This window comes from Pelophylax lessonae (assembly GCF_965119305.1).
Source record: "Pelophylax lessonae genome assembly, chromosome: 6".
Lineage (NCBI taxonomy): Eukaryota > Metazoa > Chordata > Amphibia > Anura > Ranidae > Pelophylax > Pelophylax lessonae.
In genome coordinates, this window is record NC_138773.1 from 115555766 (window position 1) to 115573755 (window position 17990).

General features: G+C 41.4%; 1 protein-coding gene across 1 annotated transcript in view; it reads right to left on the reverse strand.

The window, feature by feature from the left end:
* Positions 1–516: 516 nt before the first annotated feature.
* Positions 517–17990, reverse strand: part of TMC5 (transmembrane channel like 5) — a 269346-nt gene continuing 251872 nt past the window's right edge. The window contains exons 18-22 of the mRNA XM_082260900.1: positions 13751–13924; positions 7530–7608; positions 6105–6194; positions 5038–5074; positions 517–1031 (exon numbers count right to left, since the gene is read on the reverse strand). Coding sequence (XP_082117026.1) covers positions 604–1031; positions 5038–5074; positions 6105–6194; positions 7530–7608; positions 13751–13924 — 808 coding nt within the window. The 3' untranslated portion in view covers positions 517–603. The remainder of the gene's footprint in view (positions 1032–5037; positions 5075–6104; positions 6195–7529; positions 7609–13750; positions 13925–17990) is intronic.

Consider the following 17990-nt stretch of genomic DNA (forward strand, 5'->3'; position numbering starts at 1 on the left):
TGTCACCGCCTCGCCTCTCCACATCATCCATTCATAGAACGTATTGTATTATTGAGAGGGTGCAACATGTTCCCTGAATGCCACCCATGCAGAGCCAGTGACCCCCGTTGTTGACAGTACATCGCTTCAGCCGCTCGGCATGGGACTGGAAGCTAGTGGAGATCACTGGAGTTGTGGTGCCTACTACAGTGATTTCCAGATTCCAGGGGGATCCCCCAGGTATAGCAATACATACATACATACTTGCTGGACCCATGTAACTACGTACAATTTACCCTACCTCAAATTTATCTTTAGGGCAAAATGCATAATGGGATCTATTCCATTATAGCCAATAACACTAAAGAAAATTTAACAGGGCCATTAACTATAATGGCACAGATCTTAAAATACATTTTGCATGCAGTTTATGTCACATCACCCAAATACACAAGTATAAGAACTATTCTTGTGGACCTTTATCTTCAAAGTAAGAATGCCTTGAATTATCATTTTTTTCTCCCCCACTAGTCATTGCTTAGCTTTCTGTTGCTGCTTAGCTCTTTGTTGCATCTTGTTTTCTTCCATATGTCCTTCTCTCATTGCCATCTCAATAGCATCTGTTCAATAGTTTTGTTGCCGATCCTCATGTTGAGCCTGCTGCCTGGCTCTCATTGCCATCTCCATAGCGTTTGTCGCATAGTTTGGTTGCTGTTCCTCATATTCAGCCTGCTGTCTGGCTCTCATAACCATCTCTATAGCATTTGATGGTCCGGTGTTGTGCCGTGGAGGTTGCTCCGCATACACAGCCTGTTGTTTGGCGTGCATTACCCTCTCCATAGCACTTGGTTCTGCAATGTAGCCTGGTTGGTCTGTGTCACGCTCAGCTTGTTGTCTTGCCATCTTAATTTGAGCCATTGTACTGGAATTACTGGGTGTTTTTCTGTTCATTGGCGGGGAGTCCTCTTCTTGTTCTGCTTGTTGCCTTGCCCTCATAACTAATGCCAAGGCACTGGAGGCACCACTACTTTGAGGAAACTCTGATTCAGTTTCTATAGGGAAGAAAAGTGCACGTTTGTGAGGGAATGTCACAGTAAAAATTAGAAACCACACTGACAAATGAGGTATGATAAAAAAAGAGAAATGTGCAGCTAAAAAATGTTTAGAGATCTGAGCCAAAGGACTAGATGCTAACACCCCCCACCCCCACCTCCCACATACAAGCATATGCATTCTTGAACATATGCTTTAGTCTGCTTTCCAGATTGTCAATACGTTTCAAGTAATTACACTTTGTTAAGGAGACGGTAGATACTCACCCAGCAAAATAATAGTGAGCATTGCATTCTTACTTATTTGAAAAATACTTTAAAAGTGTCTTCAGCAGTCAACTAATGTCTTGTACACACAGCCATTTTTTTTGTTCAACCCAGTGGGCTGAACAAAAAAAACAAAAAATCGGAGGAGCTCTCGAGTAGCTCGCTGTACTAACTATGAAATGTTAGTACAGCAATCTCCCTGCTGAGCTATTGTTTTCGGACAGGGGGACTGCCCCCCCCCACCAGAACACACCAGTCAGGGCTCACAGCCATTGGCTGCCAGTGCTGATCAGCTGCTGGTTTTCCAGTATGCCCCTTGGACAGAAGCCGAATAGGCTGCTGTACACACTAGCTGAATGTTGGCTGGTTTCTTTTGAACCAGCCGATACTGGACGATTTTCAGCCAGCATTAAGCTTACCGGACGAGTGTACCAGCCTTATGCGTCAATGAGAAGCACTGACACCTTAATCTTATGCAAAGACACATACTTTATAATGTGAATAAAGTTCTAGGTATACTGTATACATACATTTTTTTTTACAGGTTTGGTAAAATTGACTTTCCAAGTCTTAATTATTATAGGCACAAGCTCCTAGTTCTACCACTTCAGGATACGTTTTACTACTCTTTCATCATGTCTGGGTACTTTTACATACAGCAGATCAGGAAAATAAGAAAGGGAGGCATGCACTAGGCCGCTTCAAAGGGTCATTCGTTTCTGTGGATCAAATAAGATCTAGCCCTCTACTCCATCTCTGGAGGCTTTGAAGTAGTAGACTGTACAGTATATGGAGCATCTTTTGGAAAAAAAAGCTGTCTTTTATTCATGTGTATGAACAGCGGCATGACTGCTACATACAGATCTGTGTACACAAGTCTCTTTAGTAAAGCTGGCCATACACTTACATACAGTTAGAGGGGTGAACAAATCAAAACTAACAGATCCCTCCACCCACCATGTTTGTGTGGATAGAGGAATTCCCCCCTCCTCTCCTGGGACATTTTATTCTGACTGTGGTACTTAACCACTTTAAGACCGGGCTTATTTTCAACACTTTTTGTTTACAAGTTAAAAATCAGTATTTTTTGCTAGAAAACTACTTAGAACCCCCAAACATTATATATATATATATATATTTTAGCAAAGACTCTGGAGAATAAAATGGCGGTCAATGCAATATTTTTTCTCACGCGGTATTTGCGCAGCGGTTTTTTTCAAACGTAGGACTATGTAACCTCGCGCTTGTGGTAATTAGAAATCTGTGTGATTAAAGTGCTTTGGTTTTGTGTGCAAACACAGAAATGAATTTAAATAAATAAATATCAACTTGTGCAAGCTGCTTGCTGCAAAGAAAAGTGCTGGTGCTCTTTTGAAAGTATATCGGTCAATGGTTGCAGCGCTGCTTTTAAATAACTGTGCAAATGTGCTTAAGTATGAATAAACATAGTGAAAACGTTCATAAGAAATATAAAAAAACGTTCATATAAAGTGCATATACAATAAAATAGTGCATATCACAAATATATGTATATAGTGTCCATATATCAGTCCTCCCAAATATCAAAGTGCTTAAGTGCTTGATCCGTGCTTTGTGTGGGGTTGCCCCCCTTGGTTATCTACTTACCACAATGTGGTTGAAAGCAGGCATGGAATACTGATCATACTCTGTATACAGCTTCACTGATGCTGTTGAGAGGATTGATGCTGGTAAGATCCTTAAAAATGGTGATTTATCCCGGGATTCCTCATAAAAAGGAAACTGATCATGGTGAAGATCGTTCAATAAACTATTTGTTTAAACGATCTTCACCATGATCAGTTTTCTTTTTATGAGGAATCCGGGGATAAATCACCATTTTTAAGGATCTTACCAGCATCAATCCTCTCAACAGCATCAGTGAAGCTGTATACAGAGTATGATCAGTATTCCATGCCTGCTTTCAATCACTTTGTGGTAAGTAGATAACCAAGGGGGGCAACCCCACACAAAGCACGGATCAAGCACTTAAGCACTTTGATAATCGGGAGGACTGATATATGGACACTATATACATATATTTGTGATATGCACTATTTTATTGTATATGCACTTTATATGAACGTTTTTTTATATTTCTTATGAACGTTTTCACTATGTTTATTCATACTTCAGCACATTTGCACAGTTATTTAAAAGCAGCGCTGCAACCATTGACCCATATAGGTTTTTTTCAAACGCCATTTTTTGGGGAAAAATTACAAAAAATCACATTTCACTGCATTTAAAAAAAAACTAAACAGTAAAGTTAGCCCATTTTTTTTGTATATTGTGAAAAATGATGAGTAAATAGATACCCAACATGTTACGGTTTAAAATTGCGCACACCCATGGAATGGCGACAAACTACGGTCAATAAAAATCCCCATGGGCGATGCTTTAAAAATTTTTAACGGTTACCAGTTTAGAGTTAGAGTGTAGCTCTTTTTTTAAAATTATTGCTCAAACTCTGGCGATCGCGACGATACCTCACATGTGTGGTTTGAACAGCGATTCCATTTGCAACGCAACTTCCACATACGTTTTCTTTCGTGCGCGAGCTCACAGCGATGGGGGCGGCTAAAACGTATTTATTTTTTTTCCTATTTATTTATTTTTTTTAAATTTTAACAAAGGTTTTTTTTTAAAAAAAAAAGCGGGGTCTAAAAGACCCTAGACCCCTCCACTACACTTCCATGTATTCAAAACGCCGAAAACTGCATTTTTTTACTACAGTCACTTTTTGAATCTGCCGCCTTTAGCAGTCGAGTAACCCGGATGTGATGTCATGGACGCCGCCTCCGGGTTACATCATCGGACGCGCCGGCTGGTTGCTCGGGTCTCCCGGTGGGACGGGAGACCCAGGCAGAGCCGTGGAAGGCGGCGGGAGGGGGGATGTCCCCTCCCACCGCCGGGGTAACGATCGAGCGGCTCCCGAGCCGCATCAGTCGTTACCGCCGGAAAGCCGACCGCCGGCTCTAAACAACAGTACCGGGATGATACCTCTAGCTAGAGGCATCATCCCAGTACAACCACTTAAATTCAGCCGACGTAGGTCTCCGTCAGTTTGCGTTAAGTGGTTAAAGCAGAGTTCCGGCCGAAAACACTTTTTTAAACTAAAAATATCCCCTTAATACTAACAAATGGCCAATTACATTAACACTATCCTCACATTACAGTTTTTAATTGTTGATAATTTCTTACCTTTAAAATTGATTGCAGAGCGCGGCCATCTCCGGTGTGAGGGTCTGAAGCCGCTGTGTCCCCCGCTGTGTCCTTCTTACTGATTTCTGACTACCCAGAATGCCGATCGCAATCTCGCGCATGCGCTGTAGATTGCGATCAGCAATCAGAGGAGCGGCCGGCCATGCCCATGTCTCCCAGGACACAATGCGAAACCGGAAGTGACTTCTGGGGCCGTGGCCGCAGAAGGAGGAAGTCGGACAAAGATTCCTCTAAAATAAATTAAGTGACCCAAAAAAAAAAAATATTGCCCAATTCTTTTTTAAAAAGCATATGCCTACTCAAATCCGTTTAGTTGAAAAAGAGGGTGGAACTCCGCTTTTAAAAAAGTTTTCAAGCATGTCCCTTCAACAGAAGTCAATATACTTCTGTCGAGCAGGGACAGCCACACACTGATCGAAATTCCATCAATCTGGTTCCTACTGAACCAATGTATGGCCAGGTTAGGAATTCCAGCCAAGTACTTTATGTAACTTACCATTAGCAAGCTCTGTGTCTTGAGATTTATGTACAGACTGAATCTAAAAAAAAAAAAAAAAAAAAATGATTTAAAACAGTTGATAATGTCCACCATACAAATGTTAGTAGTTGGTATGTAGGGTAAGTATGTAACAAATCATGCCTGTAAATTCTGAACTCCCCTCGTGTACTAGCAAGTGAAAGGATCTGCATGACAGGTAAGAAGCTTGTGCCTTTATTTGTCAGCAATAGTAGCTCATGTGTTTTTTTTTCCCCAGTGGTTTTCATTAATTAATTCCAAGGACATAATAACCACTTTCCCTACAGAAGATCTGCCCCCCTTTATGACCAGGCCTTTTTTTCTGCGATACAGCACTGCGTTTATTTAACTGACAATTGCAAGGTCATGCGACGCTGTAGCCAAACAAAATGTATGTCCTTTTTTCCCACAAATAGAACTTTCTTTTGGTTGTATTTGATCACCACTGCGGTTTTTATTTTTTGCGCTATAAACAAAAAAATAACGACAATTTGGGAAAGAAAAATCCAAACAATATTTTTTAGTGCTATAAAACATATCACATATATAACATGAAACATGGTGGACATCGGGTACTTGGGACCTGCTGGTCAGCTCCCGCTGTGTAGAACTAGAATCACAGCGGAAGAGAGCCAAGGCGGTCCGCTCTCATCCAATCCCCCATAGAGGGCAGCGGGGGCCGAGACACCTCCCTCTCCGCTCTGCAAGCGGAGACGGAGCTGTCATCCGCCGGCTCAGCGGGGATCGCGGATCGATCTCCGCTGAGCAACACGGATCCGCCTACGGAGGCAGACCGTGTGAAAGAGGCCTAACAGGAGTGAATTTCCCTTCCTAGGGGGAGATTTCCTCTCACTTCCTGTTGTCTCCCTCCGTTTGGAAGTCGGATATTTGTAACCCGGGGACCACCTGTAATATTAATATTTATGCACACTGACCTGATACATTTCCTAAGTTTTGATAAGCCGGTATTTTACAGAACAAATGAAAAATAAAACAGAACAGGTTTTTAGAAGGTTCAGTGTTTTCAGTTTTAGTCAGATACTAACCTGTCGCTGTGATGTTCTTGGTCGATCTCCTACATTTGACTTCTGTGCTTTACGGAGTCCTTGAATTAAAAAGTACTTATCCTTTCCTTCCTGCAAAGACAATTCATACCCAAACATCAAGAACGGAGTGCAATATAATGCAATTCATGTAACCACCATCATTTTAACATATGGACATTATTTAGATTCTTTTTCCTCCAGTTTTAGGCTGCAAATGCAGGGCTAATAGTGACACCATCTAACAAACCTCTCCATTTAGGATATGCATATTAATGATACCATTCCTTTGTAAAATAAGCTGGAATTGTACTGCATCTATTAAATGTAATAATCTTAAAAGTGGCACAACTGCTAGCTGTGAGTTATTGCATACTGTGTTTTTTTTAGTGGTCTCTACACTGGATAGTTCAGTCCAGCTTTTCAGAACTTTGTAAGCCTGAAGACTTTTCTCCTACTGTCTCTAGGGAGCTTTACTGACATAATCAATTGTTCTGTTAGTTCAGATTTCCTGGAGACAGGAAATGGCCTCAAAAATAGGAAAATAGGAGCCAAAGAACCTAACCTTTGCATTTATTCTAGATGTTCATAATCAAAAGCCTCTCATCTCTTGATGGGGTTGAGCAAAAATAGCATATATTCCTTCTTTACACAAAGCTGGGACTAAAAGAGATTTTCCCTTGCACAAATGGCAGCCACTGCTATTTCTAGGTGTCTTTTTACTACACAGAAAAAAAATCCACCCTCACTGCCCTGTTCAGCAATGATACTGAGCAAAAGTTATCTTTACTGGAAAGTCTAGTCTTGCATACTACTAGCCAACACAATGTCTGCTATGTGACAGAACTCTGGCCTGGCAATGGGCTGCTGAAAACCAAGCACAGAATTGTTGAACTAGAACAATGTCCATAGATAGCTGAATGTATTGTGAATGAATGAATGATTGGTTCACTGTACTTGCAAAGTTCTGAAGAGTATATTATCCCTTTATTAAAACACCCAACTCAAGGAAAAAAATGTAATTTATATAAAACATTGTGCATCAATTCCCTTACTCCTCAGTCTTGATTGCAAAGATCATATCCTACCCTTGGGGGCCAGATATTATTCCCTGCTCATTATCGTCTTGGACACTGGTTCCCTCACTCTCCCTGTTAGTTCTCTTGCCTCTGAAGCCTACGAGTGAACATCCAGCCACTGGAAATGTTGCCCCGACAAATAGCAGGTGTGCACATCAAGAAGGTAGTGATGTGGATACCTGAAGAAGGACCCCAGGAAGTTTGTAGAAGGAGGGAGAAAGATTGGCATGTGCCCGTGGCTTCAGTTAAAGTGGTTATAAGGCCTAGTTAGAGGGAAGTGGGAGGCTGTAATTGCCTGGAGCTGTGCTTTAATTAAAAAAAATAAAGAAAACTATTAACATATACTTACATTGGCTATTTGTTTGAAGAGATGTTTCACCATAATCTTTCTGCCTTGTACAATTTGCCAGTTAAGATAGGAAATAATTCTGTAAGTGAAAAAAAAAATGATGTTGCCAACTAAAGTTAAATTATTTTCTCCCATTTCCTTTTAAAGCCCAACCCAAAATTTTTTTTTTAACTATATCTCCCTCCCATCCCCCTCGAACATATCTGGCCCAGTGTAAAGTTTTCTTTACCCAGTGAGATCAGTTTTTCTCACCTCAATCCCCCCATCCATGTCCCTCACTATTGTTGTTTCCACCTGTGGGGTCATTAATCCAAGTATACAGCTAATTTCACATCACTGCCTGTGTATAGCCTGTGCCTGCCTGTGGTAGATGCAGTAACCAGCTGGATCAGGTCGAGGCACACCACTGACTTTATGTGTTTGTGGATTCTACTGCACTAAACAAAAGGTCTGGATTACTCCACATTTTGTAAATTTTGAGCCATCTCCCTATCTTTCAGAAAATGTGGTACTGCACCTCCTCTAGCAAGATAAAGTGGCATTCTTTCAGTGTATTAATTAAGGTAGGAATACACTGCAGTTCTCTAATAAACATCAGTCATAAATACAGAAAGGCACTGGATCTTTGCAAATAGGCTGGAGGTTTCCCTTGGTGTTGCTCTGTCAGAATAAAATACAGGCAGGGGGATTTCTGTCAAAGCTAGAAATCACCGCCAATGTACACATATCAGCCATAACATTTTGACCACTGATAGGTAAAGGGAATATCTCGCTACAATGGCATCTGAAAATTGGTGGGATATATTACGCAGCAAGTGAACAAGTTGTCCATGAAGTTGATGTGGTGAAAGCAGAAAAATGGTCATAGCAGTTTGTTGTGTATGGGACTGTGAAGCCCATGGTGACCCCTATCCACAGCCAAAAGCTTCTACAATGGTCACATAAACATCAGAACTGGACTACAGAGGAAAGGAAGAAGGTGGCCTGGTCTGATGAATCATGTTTTATTTTACATCATGTAGATGATGCGTGTGCTTCACATACCTGGGGAAGCGATGGCACCAGGATGCAGTAAAGGAAGGCAAGTCGGCAGAGGCAGTGAGATGTTTTCAGCAATGTTCTGCTGGGAAACCTTGGGTCCCGCCATTTATGTGGATGTTACTTTGGTGTCCATGCCTCATGGGTCAGGGCTATTTTAGCAAAAGGGGGCCATACTCCTTAGTCTTAGGTGGATTGTCATAATGTTATGGCTGATCGGTGTATGTTACAGTAAGAAAGCTAATAGAGAGTTAAGCTAGACATACACTAGTAGAAATTTGAATGAACTTTCATACGAAAATTCTGTGTTTATTTGATGACTAGATTATTTCCATTGGAAAGTACTTAAAAATGTTTTTTTTTCCAAACAAACTTTAATTGTAGAAAAAGTTCAAGAGAACAAAGGTCTGGTCGTTTACAATGTTTAACATGTTACAGAGCTAGAACATAAATGTAGAGCGTAAACAAAAACAAGTAATCAAAAGACGTGGGGCTACAATATCTACTACAATCAGGCTTTGTGAGTTTTTCTGTATAGATATAACTGAAGTGTTACAAAAATTTGACAGGAGTTATCAATGTAAAACGTTAAGTAAAGTCGAAGAGGATATTGAACAACTTGAACTTTTTTAGTTTTGATTTGTTTCAGGTTTATTACCTAAATAAGGCTCTGCCTGATAGATATGATGGAAATATGAATATGGTAATAATTAAGATTGATTTTATATAGAGGGAATAGACCTGAGTGTAGGAGTGTGTGTCCAGCACGTAACCCACTGCCAAGTTCAGCATTGTAACTAATAGTGAGAGGGAAGAATAGGAGAGGGGGAAAAATAGGTGGAAGAGAGAAGGGGGGATTATGTAAATATATATATGATGGATAACAGGGCTAAGTAGTTGCTAATATGTGGGGGTGGGAAGCTGGATTTGTATTTCTTTGAGGAGTTCAACCTCGGTGTGGAACTAAGGTTAAATAAATGATATAAGAACTAAGGACCTATTAGAGGTTTGAGGTAGTTTATGTCATGGAGAGCTGTGTTTGAGTACCAGGTAGTATGTATTTACAAAGGTGTGTAAGAGGCAGGCAGTCTTGGGAGTAACTTTTTAGGGGAAGAAATAATGTCAAATCGTATGGTATCAACGTAGTATGTATTATATCACAATATAGCTTCTACGAAGTGTGTATTAACTAGAATTAGAACACCGTTACTTTCACCCAAATTGCCTGTGAAAGAAACCCCATGTATAGAAATTTAGAGCAAATATACACCATAGGCCAATATATGCTCACAATATGATGAATGGTTAGAATAGTTTGGGGTGTGTGATGTAACCCCACGTTTTTTGTACTTTAAAGATGATATATATTAGTCAGTAAGCATATAGGGCTCATTTTGGATGAGAGTAAATGGTAAACCCAGGTAGAGGTTAAACACAAATTTAGAAACCTTCTGGTTAACAGCCAAAGGCTATAACTTGTCTCTCTCTGGATCCAGCGAAGGCCAAACAATTGTCAAATAAAAATGATGTAAGGAGGAATGGCGGTGCTTCCTCTAGGGAGTCAAGAATACAGATCACTTACTAAGTAAAAGTGGCTTGTATTGAAAGGTTTGGTGTGGATAGTGTGGGATAGTATGTCCCTGCAGCAGCCAGAGAGAGCAAAAGGCAAAACAATTTACATGTTATTAACAGTATTGAACATGAGTTATGCTGTATTGCAAATTACCACGCCGAGGTGTAACTAGAACCTTCAGGGCCCCGGTGCACGAAACCATGATAGGCTCCTGGACCCCTGGCCGGGGCCCGTCCCTTCAAGCCTGGGGCTCTTCCCACTTATCCTGGGGCCCTTTACTCTCATTACGGAGCCCTTTATTACGGTCCCGCAGCGAGACCCTTTCACAAGTTCTGCAGTGGGCCCCCTTCCTGCCATCTTGGGGCCTCCCCACCGCCGTGGAATGCCAGGGCCCAGTTGCAAGTGTGATCTTTGCGATCCTGGAAGTTCACCCACTGAAGTCAGTAGTTTTTATTTTTTGGTATTTTAATTGTATTATTTTTTATAATTTTATTTTATTTTTTTACAATGTCACTGACTATGACTCTGTCCATTCAGAAAAGGAAGGAGCTAGTAAATTATATGTTTACCAACCCCTTCCTGGTTCTCTATTGTGACACATCCCCTGCAGCAGCCAACAGGAGAGGGGAGGGAGCATAGTGGGGGGGGGGGGGCAGGGGAGCACACAGGGGCCAAGAGACAGCAGAACACAAGTGAACCGTATAGGAGGAGTGGCGGGGGCAGCAGACAGGGGAACCAATCTCCTCTATTTTCCTCCTGCAGCTACAGGAGGAAAAAGGAGGACAGTGATTTCTCTACATGCTGCCCCCGCCGCCCCTCCTATTCAGGTGTGCAGGGGAGCCACATAGGCCTCCTGGAGCATGGGGCCCAGTTGCAATTGCAACCCCTGCAACCCTTGTAGTTACACCCCTGTTACTAAGCTTATGTAGAAAAAGCATATTCTGCTGAAGCCCAGGAGCCTTGGCAAGGCGCAGTGTTAAATGTAGACAAGTTTGTTAACAACGGTTGGCAAACTTAAAGGAGACCCATACTATAAGGTCAGAACATGGGTTTTTTCCTTTTCTTTTCTTCGTTTCCTTCCCTTTCCCCCACCCTTTTTTCCTTCCCCTTTCTTTTCCTTTTCTTTCCTTTCGCTTAACTCGGTCCAATGATGTCTCGTCTGTATGGATTAGGAGATATTGTGTGTTCACATAAGGTTTTCTTAAGTTGCTCATCTTGGGGTATGTTGGTGGTAGATGTATTAGATTGAAGTTATTATTTTATTGAGGTATCGGTAAGTGCTGATGTCATCAGGGCAATCATGGGTTCTAGTGTTAGTATGTATGTTTGCAGGGATTTTCCATCTCTTTCCTTCCAAACAGGTACGGTTTCCTGGTTTAGGATGTTCCATGCTGTGCTATTGCCCTGTGATTTCTGGAAGGGGTCTGTAAGATGTATGTATATCCATGACCTTTGGGGTCTGAAGATTCATTTTTGGGTTTAGTCTCTTCTCGCTTTTCTATGCGCCGGAGAGACAGGGACAATGTCTCTACCTGGAGATTTGCAATTAGCAGGCGGTGGAGAAGAGCGTGTGGGAGATCTTCTATGGATGCAGGAAACTCTGAAATGACGAATATCCATTGGTTCTGCTTGTCCCTGCATAGAGGGACGTGGGTCTTGGTGCCAATCAGGTATCTCGACTGGGGGGATGCACAAGATTTCACAGAAAGACTGAGCATCTTCCGGATGAAGCAAATGCACAGATCTGCAAGCAATCCCTGCTGACAGACAGAAGGGGAATTTCCATCTATAGGGTGTCTCTCTTTCTCCGAGTATGGCAGAGGTTGTAGATCCTTACGTTTTTGTAACGTGATTCGTGAAGGTCATGGTATAATTTGATTTTGGTTCCTCAATACAGGATGTGCCCCCTAAGTCTGGCTTGTCTTAATAGTTCTTCTTTTAATTTAAAGTTGACGAGGCAGCCAATGGCATCTCTTGGGGGGTCAGTATCCCTGCCTCTGGGGCGAAGAGTGCGATGCAGTCATTCTAGGTCGATTGGTGTATTTAGGGGTCTTCCTAGGAGGTCATTGAAGATGGAAATGGTAGCTTGTGAGAGGTGATCTGGACCCACTGTTTCAGGAAGGCCTCTAATTCTGATATTGTGCCTTCGGACCCTGTTATCTAAGTCTTCCAAATTCCTGTGGAGGTCTCTTAATTGTAGAGTATGTGTATCTAGGGTTCTTTTAGTCTCGTGGATGGCGGTATCATGGCGGTCTGTGATCTCTTCAACTTCCTCTAGCCGAGTTGCTGCAGCCTAAATGTCTAGTTTAAGATCTGATATAGCAGAAGATAAAGCATCTTTAATATCTGTGGCCACTGCTCTGAGATCGTCAATGCTGAGGTATTTGGTTGATAGAGCAGCCGAGTAGGGGGGTTTGGTGGTAGGGGATTTAGTGGGGTTTTCACTCACTGTTCTGTAGGCTTTTGTGGCCTATGATGAAGAGGTCACCTCTTGGGACCGGGACCGAACAATCTCAGGAACGTTGCCGCTGAGTGCTTGTGTCCCGTGGTGATCGGGAGCGGGTAGCAGAGTGATCACGGTCTGGTTTTCCCATGTTTTCCGAGTTCCTCTCCCTCTTAGGCTGATATAAGGATCGTGGAGTATCGGAGCGAGTGCTCTAAGCTGCCATCTTCTTCAGCGTCCAGGCCACGCCCCCTCAAAATGTTTTTTGCTTTTCATTTTTATTTAGGAATGAATGGAGTTTTCCAAACAAAAATCACATACACTGTTAGAAATTGGTTTGTTTAAAAAATTGACCATCCTGCTCCTTTAAACTATTTTGTTACTGTTGTCAAAAATGAACTTCGATTTATCTCTACTAGCAAATAGAAAATCAAACATTCTTAAAATAAAATTTTTTAAACAAAACTCTAATAGTGTATGGCCTAGCTGTAAACGTATCAGTCCTTCAAATGTGATGGCTGCATTGCTTTTCCTTTTTCAGACTAAGAACATTTTTAGCAAGTACAGAAAATACCTGATGATCTTTCAAGAAATGCTTGCTACTTCCTCTGAAATTAACTGTAATCCAAAACAAAAACTGATCTTTCTTGAGTAAACTACATATCCTATCTCCCAACCCCTATATAATGGAGATGAACAAAGGCAGACATATTTGAAGTCCGGCCTAAGTGTCCACCTTGGCTCCCTCCTTAGATAAAATGGTGAATGTAGCTGCCCAGTGACAGGCAATGTGTTATTCTCATGGATAACAGGTGAAAATAAAAGAGAAAAAATGTAAAAAGAAGCTGCAGCCAACTTATTTGACGACTGGTAAACTACATTATATTACATTGTTGTTTTTGAGTTTAGGCTCCCTCCATGGATAAAGTGGAGGGGTGAGCACAGCCACCGAGTGACAGGCAGTGTGTTATTCACAGGAATAACAGGAGAAAATGAAAAAAAAAAAAAACTGAAATAAAAGAAAACAAATGCAGCCACCTAATTTGAGGACTTGTATACTAGATTATATTAAATCATATTTTTATTTATTTATTTATTTTTTTATACAGTTTAGGTGCGAGCTATAAAAAAAGCAGTAATAGAATTCAACTAGAAATGTATACTTACAGAACAATCAGGGTGAGGATGTAGAAGAAAAGAACACTTTGAATTAGGTTGTGATAAATCCACACTACCCATTTGGCGTTATCAAAGTAGTTTATCTGATCTATCCAAGTATCAATAGATTCATAAGGTGTGGGCAGATTCCGGAAGGGGCCACATGTCTGAGAAGGAATCCGTCTAAAATAAAAAGATTGGTCTTTAAAAAGTAACAAAAAACTCAAAGGATAGCCATGTTTAACATTACAAAGATTGAGTGCCGTCTACTGTTGACTAATTTAACTGATGAAAGTATAACCTGAATCTATTTTTTAGTATATTTGGCATTATGTTTTACTTAATACAATTTTTTTAAACAAAACTTTTTTGTGAATCTGTTTCAAATATTTTTTTTTTTAATATCTGCAGATCCTAAAGGTAATAGCAGTTAATGTCGCAGGCTGGCTATACTAAACCACTGCTTAGCACTAGCAGTAATGTTGTCAGCCTGGCAAGCAAGCTTCAATTGGCTGCTGGGCTGCTTATCTGATAGAAAGAAAAAAGAGGAAGAAAGCACAGACATAGTGCATTACTAACTTTACATTTAATAATAATAAATAAACATACTGTATTACAATGAGATATGGGAAAGGTGCTTGAAATTGGCTAAAAGCTGCATGTCCAATATATCCGTAGCCAGTGGCAAGGCTATACATTAAATGGTATGGAACACTGTCTCTAAACACAGCAGCACAGGCCCCATGTCATGTTGGTATCATGCAGCATTCTCGTTGCTTTGAGGCACCCTCAGGAAAGAGGTAGCATCCACTTCCGGGTGTCACCTTGTTGCTATAGGCCGTGCATTTTGGGACTTTTCTCTTTTGTCATGTTCTACATTAATGTTCTCTAAACCTGTTTCTAAGAGGTCTTATAGTACTAATTTCTAACAGGAGGCTTTCGAATAAGTCTAGTCTTTGGGGATCCTTCCCCTTCCAACTAATCGCAGGTATAAAAAAAAAAAAAACATATCCAAATGCCCCTTTTACTCACCTAAATCCACAATCACGTGACATTACAATATTAGGTTTCCTCCTTCTTCTTTGTACAGGAGGTGGAATTCTTCAGGTCTACACATCACTGCCAGTGAGATATGCAAATTTCCTATTCGCTGTCCAGGGTCATGGTCTTTCAGAATCCACGAAAATGTCTGCACGCGATGACCTCAGTGCAAGGGGTCCTTTAGGGATGAGCCGGTGTAGGTACTGTATATCTGTGGCACTAGATTACCAGTCCCCAGGATCGGGAAACGGCACCAGTAAGGGACTTGGGTGACAAACTTAGGAGGTGAGTATAACATGCTCCAGAAGGTATTTAACAAAAAGATAAAAACACTTGCTGAATGGGTTGGGGCGGAGCGTTCGGTTTCACCTGGAGATGGACTTTAAATACAGTAGAAGAAATCAGTTTGATATCAGACGCAAAACTGAGGCCTTTGTTCAGTAATGAAGTTTCATCTTTAGAAGGAATATGGAAGTAAAACATTTCTGACAAAAAACAATTCGGTTCAGGTGAATATGTGGTTTATACAGTAGTGTTGAGCGAACACGGACTGAATTATTCGGGTTCGTACCGAATAATTGGATTTTTGTTACCCGAACACGGACCCGAAAACTTTACTGTATGTTCGGGTTTAAAATCCGTGTTCTGTAATTTTATTTCCTGTTTTGTATGTAATGCCGCGCTTTTAATGGCGGGCTTTCAACAGCCAATCAACAAGCGTTTAACTAGTGTGCCTTAAGCCATCCCAGCCATGCCTACTAATGTATTGGTAGCTGTGATTGGCCATCTGAAGCATGTGACCCATGTCTTTATAAGTTCGAGAGCCACAGCGCGGCGCGTCATTCTGCTGTAGTTTAGGGAGAGAGCACACATACGTGCTGGCTGCTGATTAGGGACAGACAGTGAAAAATTGTGCCCGATAAGAATGCAGGGACATGTCGGAGTGTAGGCAGGGACAGTTATTTGAGCATTTTAGGGACAGGCTGGAGAGATTAGGCAGGGACAGTCTACATCGATTTTGCTGTGTGGGGGGTGGTGCAGTGAACAATCTTTTTGAGCATTTTAGGGATAGGCTGGAGAGATTAGGCAGGGACAGTCTACATCGATTTTGCTGTGTGGGGGGTGGTGCAGTGAACATTCTTTTTGAGCATTTTAGGGACAGGCTGGAGAGATTAGGCAGGGACAGTCTACATCGATTTTGCTGTGTGGGGGGTGGTGCAGTGAACAATCTTTTTGCGTTCACTTGAGCCCACTAAAGAGGAGGAGGAGGGAGAAAAAAATCTATTTTTATCAGTGTGTTGTGTGCAGCGTTCATATTTCACTACAGATTGCTGCTCTAATCTGCTATTAAAAAATCAAGTTAAAGGGGAATTTTTTTTTTCCCCTTCATTGCTGCTGAGCTGAGCTGACCGTGACATAAGACACTGCTGTGTTCACATGTGCTATTGAGTGATTTTCAATTTTATACACTTTTTTCTATTCCACTATTCAATATACACCCTTTTGGGTTAAAAAAAAATTAAATTGTGGCATAGTCTGTACTAATCTGCTATTTAAATATTGCAAACTTAAAGGGGAATTTTTTTTTTCCCTTCATAGCCTGCTGCAGAGCTGACCGTGACATAAAGACACTGCTGTGTTCACATGTGCTATTGAAAAATCACCAATTTTATATCATATTTTCTATTCCGCTATTCAATCAACACCCTTTGGGGTAAAAAGAATTAAATTGCGGCATAGTCTGTATCGGTACGTGTGAGATACACCTTCCAAATTTTTGGGGCGCATCTTCCACCGCCGAGGATTGCAGGGTGCTTCAGTTTGCCTCCTGTTCTGAACTCCTCCTACTCCTCATCCTGCTTTTAGGGTACAAAAAATTGTAATCGGGGCCTAATCTGTGTTTGTACGTGTGAGATACACCGTTTTATAAAAATTTTTCTATTCCGCTATTCAATATACACCCTTTTGGAGTGTAAAAAATTAAATTACGGCATAGTCTGTATCGGTACGTGTGAGATACACCTTTTTAAATTTGTTTGGCGCATCTCCTTCCACCGCCGAGGATTGCAGGGCGCTTCAGTTTGCCTCCTGTTCTGAACTCCTCCTACTCCTCTTCCTCATCCTCATCCTGCCTTTAGGGTACAAAAAATTGTAATCGGGGCCTAGTCTGTGTTTGTACGTGTGAGATACACCGTTTTATAAAATTTTTTCTATTCCGCTATTCAATATACACCATTTTGGGGTGAAAAAAATTAAATTACGGCATAGTCTGTATCGGTACGTGTGAGATACACCTTTTAAATTTGGCGCATCTCCTTCCACCGCCGAGGATTGCAGGGCGCTTCAGTTTGCCTCCTGTTCCGAATTCCTCCTACTCCTCCTCCTCATCCTCATCCTGCCTTTAGGGTACAAAAAATTGTAATCGGGGCCTAGTCTGTGTTTGTACGTGTGAGATACACCGTTTTATATCCTTTTTTCTATTCCGCTATTCAATATACACCCTTTGGGGTAAAAAGAATTAAATTGCGGCATAGTCTGTATCGGTACGTGTGAGATACACCTTCCAAATTTTTGGGGCGCATCTTCCACCGCCGAGGATTGCAGGGTGCTTCAGTTTGCCTCCTGTTCCGAACTCCTCCTACTCCTCATCCTGCCTTTAGGGTACAAAAAATTGTAATCGGGGCCTAGTCTGTGTTTGTACGTGTGAGATACACCGTTTTATAATTTTTTTTCTATTCCGCTATTCAATATACACCCTTTGGGGTAAAAATAATTAAATTGCGGCATGGTCTGTATCGGTACGTGTGAGATACACCTTTCCAATTTTTTGGGCGCATCTTACACCACCGAGGATTGCAGGGTGCTTCAGTTTGCCTCCTGTTCCGAACTCCTCCTACTCCTCATCCTGCCTTTAGGGTACAAAAAATTGTAATTGGGGCCTAGTCTGTGTTTGTAGTGTGAGATACACCGTTTTATAAAAAATTTTCTATTCCGCTATTCAATATACACCCTTTTGGAGTGTAAAAAATTAAATTACGGCATAGTCTGTATCGGTACGTGTGAGATACACCTTTTTAAATTTGTTTGGCGCATCTCCTTCCACCGCCGAGGATTGCAGGGCGCTTCAGTTTGCCTCCAGGTCCGAACTCCTCCTACTCCTCTTCCTCATCCTCATCCTCCCTTTAGGGTACAAAAAATTGTAATCGGG